General features: G+C 41.7%; 1 protein-coding gene across 1 annotated transcript in view; it reads left to right on the top strand.

Annotated features, from left to right (window-relative positions):
* PCSK5 (proprotein convertase subtilisin/kexin type 5) overlaps nt 1–13,689 on the top strand; it is a 451,917-nt gene that overhangs the window by 395,016 nt on the left and 43,212 nt on the right. Inside the window, exon 25 of the mRNA XM_061200330.1 lies at nt 9,970–10,012. Coding sequence (XP_061056313.1) covers nt 9,970–10,012 — 43 coding nt within the window. The remainder of the gene's footprint in view (nt 1–9,969; nt 10,013–13,689) is intronic.

Genomic DNA, 13,689 nt, shown 5'->3' with positions numbered 1-13,689 from the left:
TCAAACTCATTTTTCAGGTCTCAGCTAAGCTGTCACTTCCTCAAGGAACACCCCCCCAACATACACCCTATTTTCTTCTTCGTAAATCGTTCACAATTCCATTAGTAACACTGATCACACAGCACTCATTACAATACCTTTTTACTTGCTGCATTGCCCCCTAGACCCTGAGCTCCATATTGTACAGGAATTAGTCATCATTGTAGCCCTAGCATATAGTAGAACTCAAAAGATATTTGTAGAAGGAATGAATTAATGCTGGGCATAACGCTAGGCACTAGGGTTGCAGAGATAAGTAAGATATATTCCCTGACTACGGCAGGTCATTAATAATTCACAATATCCCAACTGAATAAGAGTGGCAGCATCAATATAAAGTTAACTGGAAGCTCAGAAAAAAAGACTCATTCTTTTGGAAGAACTAGAGGACTCAAAAGAAACGAACAAAAATGCTTCATACTCTTAGGACATATAAGCTGGGCCTTGAGCTTAAGTTCCCTTCTGGCTCTTACATTTTATGAGTCCAAGTCTTTCATCAAAATTTCAAAGAACTTCCTGCCACTGTTTTAGTGTCTTTCTGAAATGACTGATGCTCTTTCATCCACCAAATTTTCATATCCTCTTCTCAAGGTATTTTCTTTCTTCTTCTTTACTAAGTCTCTTTATTTTTCTTCACAGTCTAAGAGTTGTTCGTTTTCTTGGTTATTCTGCAATTTTAGTATGATGGGTCTTCTTGCAGATTAAAAACATAATTATATGTTTATGCTGTTTCTTGGGACTAATGCTTAGTATCTTTTAACAATTCTGGAAAATTCCCAGGTATTCTATTATCTTTGAATATTGCCTCTTTCCCATTCTGTTGGGTTGGCCAAAAACTTCTTTCAGGTTTTTCCATAACATCCTATGGAAAAACCTGAATGAATTTTTTGGCCAATCCAATATTATCTCTTTTTGGAACTTTGATATATGTTAGACCTTGTTGTTTTAACCTCCATTACCTCTCATCACTCTTTCCTGTTCTCTATCTTTTTGTCTCTCTGGACTGAATTTTCAGTCTTTTCTTTGTATCTATATTTGAGTTTACTAGTTTTCTTCCTCTTATGCCTTATCTGCTTAACCTATCTATTGAGTTTTAAATTCACATTTTTATGTCTCTGTCTCTTACTTATAGAGGTTATATTTGGTTCTTTTCAAACTGTTTGGTTACTTTTCTGTGTTCAAGATGCTCTTTTATTTCTTTAAAAATATTAAATATTTGTTATTTTTATATTCCATGTCAGATAATTTCAAGATCTGTAGTCTCTGTGGGTCTGATTCTGCTGTCTGTTATTTCCGCTAACTTTCACTCAGAGCATCTGATTTCCTTATGGTTTATGTTTTTAAACTGTGACCATTCTCCTTGAATGTGATAATATTTTGAGATCTGGATTAAGATTACATTTCTCTAGAGAGGATTTGCATTTGCTTCTTCCAATTGCCTAGGGATACTACCTACCTGGAACTAGTTTAAATTGAGTTTGCCTTTTGAGGTGTTTTAGAACACATAGATAACATAAATTCTGATTAAAAACTCTATGTAATATCCAGTTTGTGGTTACAAATTCTCAGAGGAGGTTTGCTGTTGATATTTTAATCTATCCAAGGCTAAGACCAGGATGATTTTTTTTCTGTCCTCTTCTCCTGGCAAGTTTATTCTTAATTCATCCTTACACTGACACTGTAGTCCTTGGGTTCCCATTTCAGTCTTGTATTTTATCTGGCAACCCTAACTATAATAAGAATGCTCTGAATTTCTCCATTTAAAGAGAGAGATAAAAGCTTAATTAAGGGGGAAGAGAGTGGATTCATAACTGGGTTTCTCTCTGGCCCTAAACAAATATTTCTGCAGTGCTCTAGATTAAAGGTTTTTTCATCTATTTTACATTTTGCCACATCATGATGTCTTCTCTAATTAGCTTTGTTAATTGCTGTCCCCTTACCAGATTGCAAACTCCTTGAGAGCAAGGATTGTCTTTCTTTTCTGCATATACTCCTTACAATACGAAAAGCAGTGTATGGACTGCTTTCCGTTAAGTATGTGTTTATTGCTCCTAAGTCATTTCACTGCCGAGTTCTCCTCCTTTTCCATCCACCCAGGTGCTCAAGCCAGAGTCAGGGAATCATCCTACCTCCCTACCTCTCACATTTTATCATCTATTCTTCTATCTTTTTAATTTCTCTCAAATCTGATTTTTTTGGCCATGCTGCACAGCAAGCAGGATCTTAGTTCCCCCACCAGGGATCAAACTCGTGCCCCCTGCAGTGGAAGTGCGGAGTCCTAACCACTGGACCACCAGGGAAGTCCCCAAATCTATTTTCCTTCATGACTGCAGCCACAGTCTTAGTTTATCTCTAATCATTTTCCCTCTAGTATATTCCTTAAAAGGGTGTTTCTCAAATGTGTTACATGGAATTGTGGTTTTGCATGATTTAATAAAGGTAACCATGTTTACAGTAAAATAAGTTATTTTCTAATACAGCTTCTCATGGCTTCCCATTACTCTTAGATTAGAATGCAAACCTCTTACCTTGGCCTAGAAGACCATATTTGATCTCATCCTGCCCTTGAACCTGGCCTCATATCTTGACTCTCTCCCTTTCTCCTTATTCCCTTTAGCCCCACTGACCTTCTTGACGTTCCCTGAACAGATCAAGCTTTCTTAGCCTCTGTCTGGAACACTCTGCCCTCAGAACTTCACATGACTAACTCCTTGTTACCATTCCAATCTCTATTCAAATGTCAATTCTTGAAAGGCTCTCTCCCAACTAGCCAATCTAACACTTCCCTTCTCCACTCTAGTCTCATCACTTCTAACCCTTTATCTGAATGTGTGTACTTATTTACGTCTTCCTTCTTCATTCAATGCCTATTTCTGGAGCATCTGCTATGTGCCAGGCAATACTGTTGGTATTAAGGTACAGAAAAATAAAACAAAACAAGCTGTCTTCATGGAGTCTGCATTTTAGACTTCCATGAATGTATGAACCAGCCATGTTCATACATTCATTGAAGATTTATATTTACATTCTAATAATTATCTGCTTTTTCTTTTATTGTCTGTTTTCCCCCTAAAATGTAAGCTCCAGAACGAATGAATAAGTGAATGAACTTACAGCTGTAGTGAGCAATCCTCATAGGAACTCAGCTGTGTATATTCAGCCATCACTTCTACCAGCTAGTTGATTTAGAGAAGGATGAAAATCCATAAACAGCTTGCCTATTATGCTATTCCATTGTTGGAATCAGGAGACTTGGTAAAGACTAAAGTCCAACAGAGAACTGAGCCTTCTTTAGCCAACATTTGTAGACAATGATTTAGATTATTTATTCATGTCTCTTCTACTACTGTGTCCCTCCAGTGTGCCGTGCCCCATTGTCAGCTGCACTATTTGCCTTACTGCCAATTCAAATATTTATTCATTGTCCTTGGACACCATTGAGGACAAAGTGACTGAAAACCATCAACAGTCCCCCTAACCAAATACTTTGTATCCCAGCACCATTGAACCTTCCAGAAAAATCTTCTGCTTTGGCAAAGCTGTCAGAGGGTCCATTTCATATTTGAGTGTTCCCTATTTGAAGCAATTTTAAGTGCAAAGCCTGTTTGGATTATGTACTTTCTAGTGCTAGGCTTATAATTAGTTGCATTCTTTGGGCATATAAATCTCTTAACCCAGTTCATTTTCCTTGGGTAGACTGAAGAACTTCCGTGACTCGCCTACAAATTTGTACAGCACTGTGCAGTAACTAAGTACATATTTACTCTGGGATAATATGCATTATTGACAATGTACTTAATTATCTCCCTGAACAATTTAAGTACTGGCTGCTTGTAATGCGGTCTCTCTCCTCAAAGGGAGCAAGTGCATCTCAGTAGGGGGCGGACATTCTGCCGATGCTCCAACAAGGCTGCAGGTGCTCATAAAGGGTGGTTTAAGAATGGTTGGCCCAAGTGACAGCCCCAGCCCACTTAGGGAGTCTGAGACAGAGCCAAGAACAACCCCATTTCCTAGTCATCTGCCTCCTTTACAGAATCCTATCAGAAAAACAATTCATGTTAAAAGTGAATTTTTTAAAAGGAGTTTACACAAACATCTGCCACTGTTTTAACCACACCCCATGGAAGAACGTCAGTCTTGTCCCAGTGATGTAGAATTAGGGAATGCTGAGGAACAAAATGGAAAGATGAGAAAACAGAAGTAGGCAGGAAGGGGACAGAAAATGAAGAGCAGAACCAAAGGCCAGGTCCCTTGGGGGAGATCTGTAGGAGGAGAGTGTTTCCAAACACGTGGCCCAAATGACCCCTAGAACTCATAACCTGAGCACTTTCTTTCTTCCCTTAATAGCATTTTTGATTCTAATTAATTCCATAACACACATTTATTAGGAAAATATGGAAACATACACAGACACATAAATGAAATAAAGCACACATAACTACTATTGACATTTTAGCTTTTTCTTCTGATTTTTGGTAAAGTTGTATCTAGATAGATAGATAGATAGATAGATAGATAGATAGATAGATAGATTATACATGTATCTAGATATGGATTATCATCCTTTTTTACCTAGCCTATCTTGAAAATGTTTTCATGTCTTTAAACACTCTTGAGAAACAAAATTTTAATGGCTGTGTACTAGCCCATCTTGTACAAATGTACCAGATTTTTTTTAGCCTATTCCCAACAGATGAACTTTTAGGCTGTCTTTTGCAGGGACGTAAGTATTGGTTATTTTCATCTAGAAGGTTTGTTCTGGGAATAAATTTATGTACTAAAGCTGTAGTGGGTGGTAGAAAGGTGGAGAAAGTAGAATCTAGCCCTATCACTCAAACACATTCATTCATGTCTATATTTTCAACTTTTCCTCCACCCCAAAAGTACTAGGTGAACAAGCTGATTAGAATTATATAGTCTGTCTGTAAATAAGGGCCAGAAGCCAAGTGCAGGGAGTCCTTATATATAAATATATGCATATGAGTGAACCCATCAGAGAGTCACTCCTTTCAATTATAACTTTAAGGAACCAAATGTAAGACATATTCTTGGAAGTTTAACATGTGAGTTCATTAGCTCAGATGTGGCTTTTGGTTAGGTGTCACCTGAGTCAGTGGTCTTCAAAGAGAAGTGTGCAAGACAATCCATTGGGCTACAGAAAAATATAGAACTTGTATTCAAAATTATTTTTAGGTTATTCTCTTAAATGTTCTACTTTAGCATGCCTTTTTTTTTTTTTTTTTTTTGGCTGCGTTGGGTCTTCGTTGCTGTGCGCAGGCTTTCTCTAGTTGGGGTGAGCGGGGGCTACTCTTCATTGCGGTGCGCAGGCTTCTCATTGCGGTGGCTTCTCTGGTTGGGGAGCACGGGCTCTAGGCGCGCGGGCTTCAGTAGTTGTGGCACACGGGCTCAGTAGTTGTGGCTCGCGGGCTCCAGAGAGCAGGCTCAGTAGTTGTGGAGCACGGGCTTAGTTGCTCCGCGGCATGTGGGATCTTCCCGGACCAGGGCTCGAACCCATGTCCCCTGCATTGGCAGGCGGATTCTTAACCCCTGCGCCACCAGGGAAGCCCTAGCATGCCTTTTTAATGTATGTAAAATATTCATGCACCAGTACATATAAATAATTTACACACACACATATATGCATTGCAGGTACCTGCTAATTTTTTTTAAACCATATTTCAAAAAAATATGGGGATTACTGCTTTTGATTTGTGATATTATGGAGCTCGGAGAGTTATTGGGGCTAGAAACCTATAAAGTATGGGTGGAGCATCAGTTTGGTCTAATGCTTTGCCTGAGTGTGGGAGGCACTGGGAAGGCAAGTAAAGCCCCAAGTTTGGTCAAGCCTAGGGTATGGGTGATTGGGCCTGGAAAGGTGACTGAGCCAAAAATGTCGAGATCACCTGAGAAAAGCAAGCCTCTAAGGTATGCTGAATTACAATGAGGTGGGTGCTGTTTTATGGCACAGATGTGGCCTAAGAGGCCAAGGTAGAAGGACCCTAAGGAGTCTAGGACAGCTGAGAAGAGACTGAGGTAGGTGAGAGCTTAGGAGCCTCCCAAGACTGCAAGTTTAACATGCCCATTAGTCTAGCATTCCAGGCAGTAACCTAGTAGGTTTTTGCAGTAATGGGACATGGGACAGACAGGTTTCAATAGGCAGTAGTAGAGGGAAGCCTGGCTAGCACGGGGTATGGACAAAGTCCTAGAAGCCTAAAAATGTATTTTGAGAGAAATAGCCCAAGGCAAGTTAGGAGCACCTTGACATTAACTTTTCCCCACAGTTTTACAGAGACTCAATTCTGCCTAAACAATATATCTAATCCCTGGCTAATTCTGGCATATCTAGATATTATACGATAAAAGGCTAGTCTTGAGGCACCGAGTTTCTTCTGTCTCCCTCAAACGAAAAAGAAACATACAATAAGAAACATAAATTTAGAGAAAGCAAATTAGAGTCATTTTAGCTTGTATGTATTTTTAATTACGTGACTCAAAGTTTACGTAAACCATAAAAATAGATTTTTTTCTCCGGACATTTTTAAATGTTCAGTTCCATCTGAAGTTTAAAATATCTCTTTTCCAATACAGTTTGTAAGTAGGATGTACAGAACTCCTAATGTGGCCCTGATCCACCCCTATTCAATGGTGAAGGCTATAGGTATTACTGAGAACAAAATAAAATGTCAGAGAATGTAAGTTGACCACTGAAGGTGACATTGACAGCAGGAGTCAATGTCTCCATGAGGACAGGGCATTTGTGGTGAGTTCCAGCCCTGCTGGTCTCCAAGGAAACAGTGGAAAGGTGACGCAGAGAATCACGTAGCTCTGTCCAGACAGAGTGGACGCTGTAGTCCTACTCACCCCACCCCATAAAAATGAGACAATAAAACAAATTTTCTCAAGAAATGAAGGCTGTATCCCCATCTTGACAAGGCATCTGCTCGCACATTCTCCTTAGCTGGGATGTGAGCAGCTGAAGCCAGTGGCTGTTTCTGAAGGCTTTTTTTCTAAAAGTGGAAGTCTCTCACTCTCTGAATTCTGTCTGAACTTGCCCCATCCCTCCTCAAAATATGCTCTCTCAGCTCAAAGTTTGACAAGATCAAATAACCAGAGCTATTTAAATACCCTGTTTTGGGTAAAGCTTCCAAGACAGTTAACAATTCTAGCTTGTTTACACTCTTCAAACACCACCCCCTCACCCCTCACCCCAACACACACACACATATTAGAGGTCAGGAAAATTCACCTTCCTCCTTAAGCCCTCCTTACCAACCAAATGCCAACTTGACTTAGAGTCAATTTCTAGGTTTGGAATTGTTACCTTTCCTTAATCCCATAGCAGCTGCCTCTCAGTGGTCAAGCTAAATCCATTTAGCTGATGTTTGACTTGTGGATCTTCTGCGGTAGAAAAATTTTTCTAAATAACTCTTAATGCTTTAGAACTGTTAATAATGAGAAAGACTAGTGGGCGTTCATGAGCTGTTATAAGACAGAGTTCCTGTTCTATGCCTTATTCCTTTATGCAAACTGTTGTAAAGGTACCAAATTCACTGTGCAACTGGGCTGGAAAAGTCCCTGGAATGGAGATTACATTGGTATGCACATTTCTGAGGCTTGGTTCTGTTTCACATTTTCATCAGTGACCTGCTTAAGGGAGCAGAGAGCAAACTCATTAAGTTCCTAGATGGGAGGGATGGCCAGAACATTAGAGAACAGGATTAGAATTTCCCCAGCCCTTGCCAAATTAGCAAAACTGTCAGAGTCAAATATGTTCATGGGGGACAGGCAGGGAACAGGAAAGCTGGCCAAATGCAAGCCGAGTAGTAGCAATTTATTTAGGAGCAGAACTGAGAAGACTATAGATGCAAGCACAGACTAGTAGCAGGAAATAAACTTACCCAGTAGAACCACTAGCGTTCATTGGGACCTTTGCACCCCCTTAAGATGAATTCAGATTCCCCAATCAATGGATTGGAGAAGCATAAAGCCCTCTCCCAAGAATTCTAAGAATTCCAGTGAGCTTTTCTTCTCATGGCACCTCTAAATTCAGATTCCTGATTCCATTTAATTTCCCTGGTTTATGATTCATTTCACTGTCCTGCTCTAGTCACCCTATAGCAAACCACGTTGACCCAGACATAAAAACCATTTCCCTCCCATGAGCAAACCATGGCCTCCTGCAGAAGGGCCTGGCTATCTCCTTGGTTGTCTTGGCTCTTGTTTAATCCTTCCGATTAAACTTCTATCCCAAGTAGCTTAGCAAGATATTTTCCTAAATACAGACAGTTCTCTCCTTTAGAGGAACTCTGGGACCAGCTATTAAGATAATAACATTTACACCTGTGTTATCTAACAGAAGCGAACATGACAAAGTCACGAGCCAACAGTGCTTCAGCCAAGGGCCGGCCCATATCTTCTGTAAAGTAAATAAATACTAGATAGTAAATACTTTCTAACTCTATTGCAACCACCCCGATGCTATAACATGAAAGCATTCATACACAATATGCAAACAAAAGGGGCCTGACTGGATTTGGCCCCCGAGTGGGCCATAGTTTGCCAACTCCTGCAACACTCAGCTTCGGAATCTTAGACTTTCGGGGAGGCTTAGCAGCCATATTATCCAACCTGCAGAAATCAGCACCCAGAAAATAGTGACGCTTACGCGAGTTCACAAGACGGGTAAGCCAGGGTTAAAACTTCAAATTAGAAACAGGTAGCCCAGTTCCCAGGCCAGCCTATATCATCACTAGGCTATTTCCAGAAGGTTCTAAGGATCCCTGCTTACATGGCAGAACCTCTTCTAGAAATTCTCCACTATAACTTTGGCACATGCATTAGTCGTAGTATGTGTGAGACACAGTAGTATCGTCTTGCAGCACCTCGAGGAGGAGGACCCAAGATGAAAGTCTGACTAAAGATGCGGGTGAGGCTGACTCTACCACCAAGGGGCAGACTTCTTGAAAACCAGAGTAAAGCCTAGAATAGATCAGGAAGGAAAACTAGGCACAAAGTTCAAAGGACATAATTTTATTTCGTTTAAATAAAGTTAAAGGTGACATAAATCCTCATATACCAAGAGGAATGTTTCCAAAAGGAGCAATTGTTTTCCATCTCCTTTTAGAATGAAAAGAGCAGAAGTGGAGTGTAGGTTAGATCACAGAAAGAACTTAATGGAGGTAACCCTGTTACTCATGAGAATTGCAGGCCAGAGGAAGGCACAGAATTGTCTTAATAATTGAATCTGGGAGTTGGCATCTTTCAGGGAGGGACAGGAGGGAGGGAAATAGACTGAGTCAGTGATTCTCAACGTCCTTTCTGTCTCATTAAGTCCCCTGAAAGCTGTAGGAAAGAGTCCTCTGAGCCAACAGGGACACATTGAATCATTGTGTTTAATGAGAGCAGGACAGTTTCTTTAAGAGGGTGGTGAAGTGCAGAACACAATGTGGATACTGTATTGGAAAAAAATAATTGTCCAGATTTCAAAGGAGCTTCCCAAACGACACTCCCTCACATTGGCAGGCATTTGGGGTAACTCATGAAAAACCCACCACTCGTGGTTGGAAGCTTGCAGCCCCTTCCAAATGTGTGTGTGACGTGCTTGATGCCTTCACCTAGGTAGTGGCCAGGAGTTTCTTCCTGTAGGTCATTCTTGATCAGCAATTTGAAGACCCAGTAGCTTGGGCCTATTCCTCCTTGAAAGTCAGGGCCAAGTTCTTATGAGAACTCTTATTTTACTAGCTTTGATAAAGATACATCCTAGCGTACATCTTGTTACTAATTAAAAATGGTACAATCTATTCAAGACAGTATATTTCATGAAACTATCCCACAAGTATTTGTCTCAAGCCACAACTTTTCCAAAGCTTGGTTTTTCAAATGATGAACTCTTGATGATGATGATTTTTTATTATTATAATTTTTTTCCAGACGATCCAGGAACCTGCACATCATGCGTTATGGGGTATTACATGTAAGTCTGGCGTGTTTTTTTTTTTTTCATGGCACTAACTTTTTCTGCAGTTTAAGCATTACTGACTTAATCCTAAATCCAGTGATTAAAGCAAAGAGGCCCTGCAGCCAGAAGCAACTCTCCCCTGTCAGGCTATTAATGAACAATTCTTGCATTTAGCAATAAGAGTGCAGCTGTTTTCTTGCCTTGAAAGGAGGTCCTCTCTTTCTTGGTCCTGGAAGTCACCCAGCCTGACACTGGTGTCTAGGAATCTTGCCATGGGTTACCAAGACTCAGACCTTGCTGTTTATGGACAGACTTTAATAATATACCTGACCCCAAGCAAGCTGTTTCCAAATGTCTGCACGGAGACCTCGTCCTTAAAGGGAGTCAGACAGTCCAGGATGAAGCCAGGTGTTTCGTTAGTTCTTTTTTTTTTTTTTTTTTAATTTATTTATTTATTTTTGGCTGCGTTGGGTCTTTGTTGCTGCGCGCGGGCTTTCTCTAGTTGCGGCGAGTGGGGGCTATTCTTCGTTGCGGTGCGCGGGCTTCTCATAGCAGTGGCTTCTCTTGTTGCAGAGCACGGGCTCTAAGCTCTCGGGCTCAGTAGCTGTGGCACGTGGGCTCAGTAGTTGTGGCTCGCGGGCTCTAGAGCGCAGGCTCAGTAGTTGTGGCACATGGGGTTAGTTGCTCCGCGGCATGTGGGATCTTCCCGGACCAGGGCTCAAACCCGTGTCCCCTGCATTGGCAGGTGGATTCTTAACCACTTTGCCACCAAGGAAGTCCGTTTCATTAGTTCTTAATCCTCCCGTGACTAATGAGAGACACGGACCACCAGGTTAAATGAAATGCAGATAACCATCACCCCCAAAGTTCTCTGTTAAAAATCTACAAATCAAAGATGGTATGTCTCAACGTCACCTCCCCCTCCTATTCTTGTCTCCCTTCCAGGGTACGTTGGTGCCTATCTTGGAAGAAAAACTAAGAAAAGAAGGGAGACACAAGCTAGTGGGGGATCTACATTTGGGTCACCTCCACTTTGGTGGGCTGATTCCTCCTGTCACCACACGGCCTTTCTCCTCCATCAGATTCCAAGGACTCAAAATGTGGTGGGAAGAGGTTAAAAGGGGTGAGGAGGATGGGAAGGAAAGGGAAACCCAACAAGCTGAAATATACATAAAGTGATCCGTTAACCTTAGCATTACTTAACCTTACGGATTTAATTCAACTTTTCCAGAATTGCCTAATATTCTCTACATTGACTATGTCTCTACATCCTCCTGATGGGATGATTTAAATTATTGTTTCATTTAAACAGGGGAGGAGGGTGGGTAAGAGGTCCCTAGACTTGATCTTTGTAAGGTAGATCAGATGACATTCAATGAGCAGCTGGTCATTTGTCAGCACATTCATGGTTGGTGTGTGACGCGCCACACGAACCCCCAGCAGACACGAACCGCAGAAACGCAAGCATTTCTTGGTAAGGTCACATGGTTGGAGGGACAAAATGTTCCTCTAGGAGCCAAGGAAGGAGGACTTAGACTCAAATAAAGAAATAGTGACCATGCAGAAGCAGGTGAGGAATTCTCCTCTTTGTCTCTATTACAGCCCTGCACCCCTCCAGTCTAGCTCTGCCCTGGCTGTCTTCTTCATTTTGATGCCAGAACACACCCCTTCACCTGCACCGACTGCCCCTGCCACCTGAGAGCTGCTTCCTCTGTTAAACTTTGGAGCCAACCTCTCCATTTCACCACCGCTTGCTAATGAGCATGTTTCATAAAACCCCTTGAGACACAAATACACTGAAAGAACATGCCCAACATCACTAAGGGTAAAACATTAGATATTTGTTCCCAGAAACACATCTTTATAACCCTTTAGAATACGCAGTAACTTTGAATACACATACACTAATAAAACACTGCACAATAGACGTTGTTAAGGAAGAAATGCAAAGCTTCCCTCTGATATCTTTTTGATGCTGTGAAATTCATCAGAGGGCAAAGGTCAACTTCATTCCACTCCCCTTTCAAATGAACCTCAGTGGAGGCTGAATTACAATGTTTTACTGTAGAAGGAGAATAACAGATGATATATGTAAAACTATATATACAGAAAAGCTAAGGCACTTCACTGTTAATATCAATAATCTGGTTACAGACATCATGGTAAGCTACCTGAACTCAACACTGAACTGTTTCAGACCTGGCGGGTGCCATGTGGCAAAAGCACACAAGTTGTTCAAACAGATCTTGGGTAAAATCCCAGTCCCACCCTTACCTATGTGACTTTGAGCACTTAACCGTGAAGCTCAGTTCCCTTATCTGGAAATTAAAGATAAGTAACAGCTACCAGGGTTTCCCTGGTGGCGCAGTGGTTGAGAATCTGCCTGCCAATGCAGGGGACACGGGTTCGAGCCCTGGTCTGGAAAGATTCCACATGCCGCGGAGCAACTAAGCCCGTGAGCCACAACTACTGAGCCTGCGCGTCTGGAGTCTGTGCTCCGCAACGGGAGAGGCCGCGACAGTGAGAGGCCCGTGCACCGCGATGAAGAGTGGCCCCCGCTTGCCGCAACTGGAGAAAGCCCTTGCACAGAAACGAAGACCCAACACAGCCAAAAATAAATATAAATAAATAAATAAATTTATTAAAAAAAAAAAAAAAGTAACAGCTACCATATGGGGATTGTGCAGAGGTTTAAGTGAGCTAATACCTGACACATAATCAGTACTCCCTAAGTAAATATCAGTATCCCTTTCCTTCTTCCTAGCCTCCTCCCTGCTGTCCCAATAAAGGGTCCTTGGAGTCCAGAGGGAGGTGGTTAATGACTTGGTTTGGAGGGCACACAACAGACCAAGAAGAAGTTTTCTCCCTTGAAACCCGAATATCTATACCTGTTAAAAATGATGCATTGGGATTTCCCTGGTGGTCCAGTGGTTAAGACTCTATGCTCCCAATGCAGGGGGCCCAGGTTCGATCCCTGGTCAGGGAACTAGATCCCTCATGCCACAACTAAGAGCCCGCATGCCACAACTAAAGATCTTGCATGCCTCAACTAAAGATTTCACATGCCGCAACTGAAGATCCTGCACGTGGCAACGAATATCCCGCATGCCGCAACTAAGACCCAGTGCAGCCAAATAAATAAATAATTTTTTTTTAAATGATGTGTAATCAGGGGGTGAGATAAATTAGGAGTTTGGGATTAACATATACACACACTACTATATAAAATAGGAAACAACAAAGACCTACTGTATAGCACTGGGAACTCTACTCAATATCTTATAATAACCTATAATGGAAAAGAATCTGAAAAAGTAGTTATATATAAATATATATATCTCTGAATCACTTTGCTGTACAGTTAAAACTAACACAACATAGTAACTTAACTAGACCTCAATTTAAAAAATGATGTATAGGGCTTCCCTGGTGGCGCAGTGGTTGAGAATCTGCCTGCCAATGCAGAGGACACGGGTTCGAGCCCTGGTCTGGGAAGATCCCACATGCCGCGGAGCAACTAGGCCCATGAGCCACAACTACTGAGCCTGCGCGTCTGGAGCCTGTGCTCCGCAACAAGAGAGGCCGCGATAGTGAGAGGCCTGTGCACCGCGATGAAGAGTGGCCCCCGCTTGCCGCAACTGGAGAAAGCCCTCGCACAGAAACGAAGACCCAACACAGCCAAAAATAAAATA

The sequence above is a fragment of the Eubalaena glacialis genome, chromosome 9, assembly GCF_028564815.1.
Source record: "Eubalaena glacialis isolate mEubGla1 chromosome 9, mEubGla1.1.hap2.+ XY, whole genome shotgun sequence".
NCBI lineage: Eukaryota > Metazoa > Chordata > Mammalia > Artiodactyla > Balaenidae > Eubalaena > Eubalaena glacialis.
This window is presented reverse-complemented; position numbering and strand designations above follow the sequence as displayed.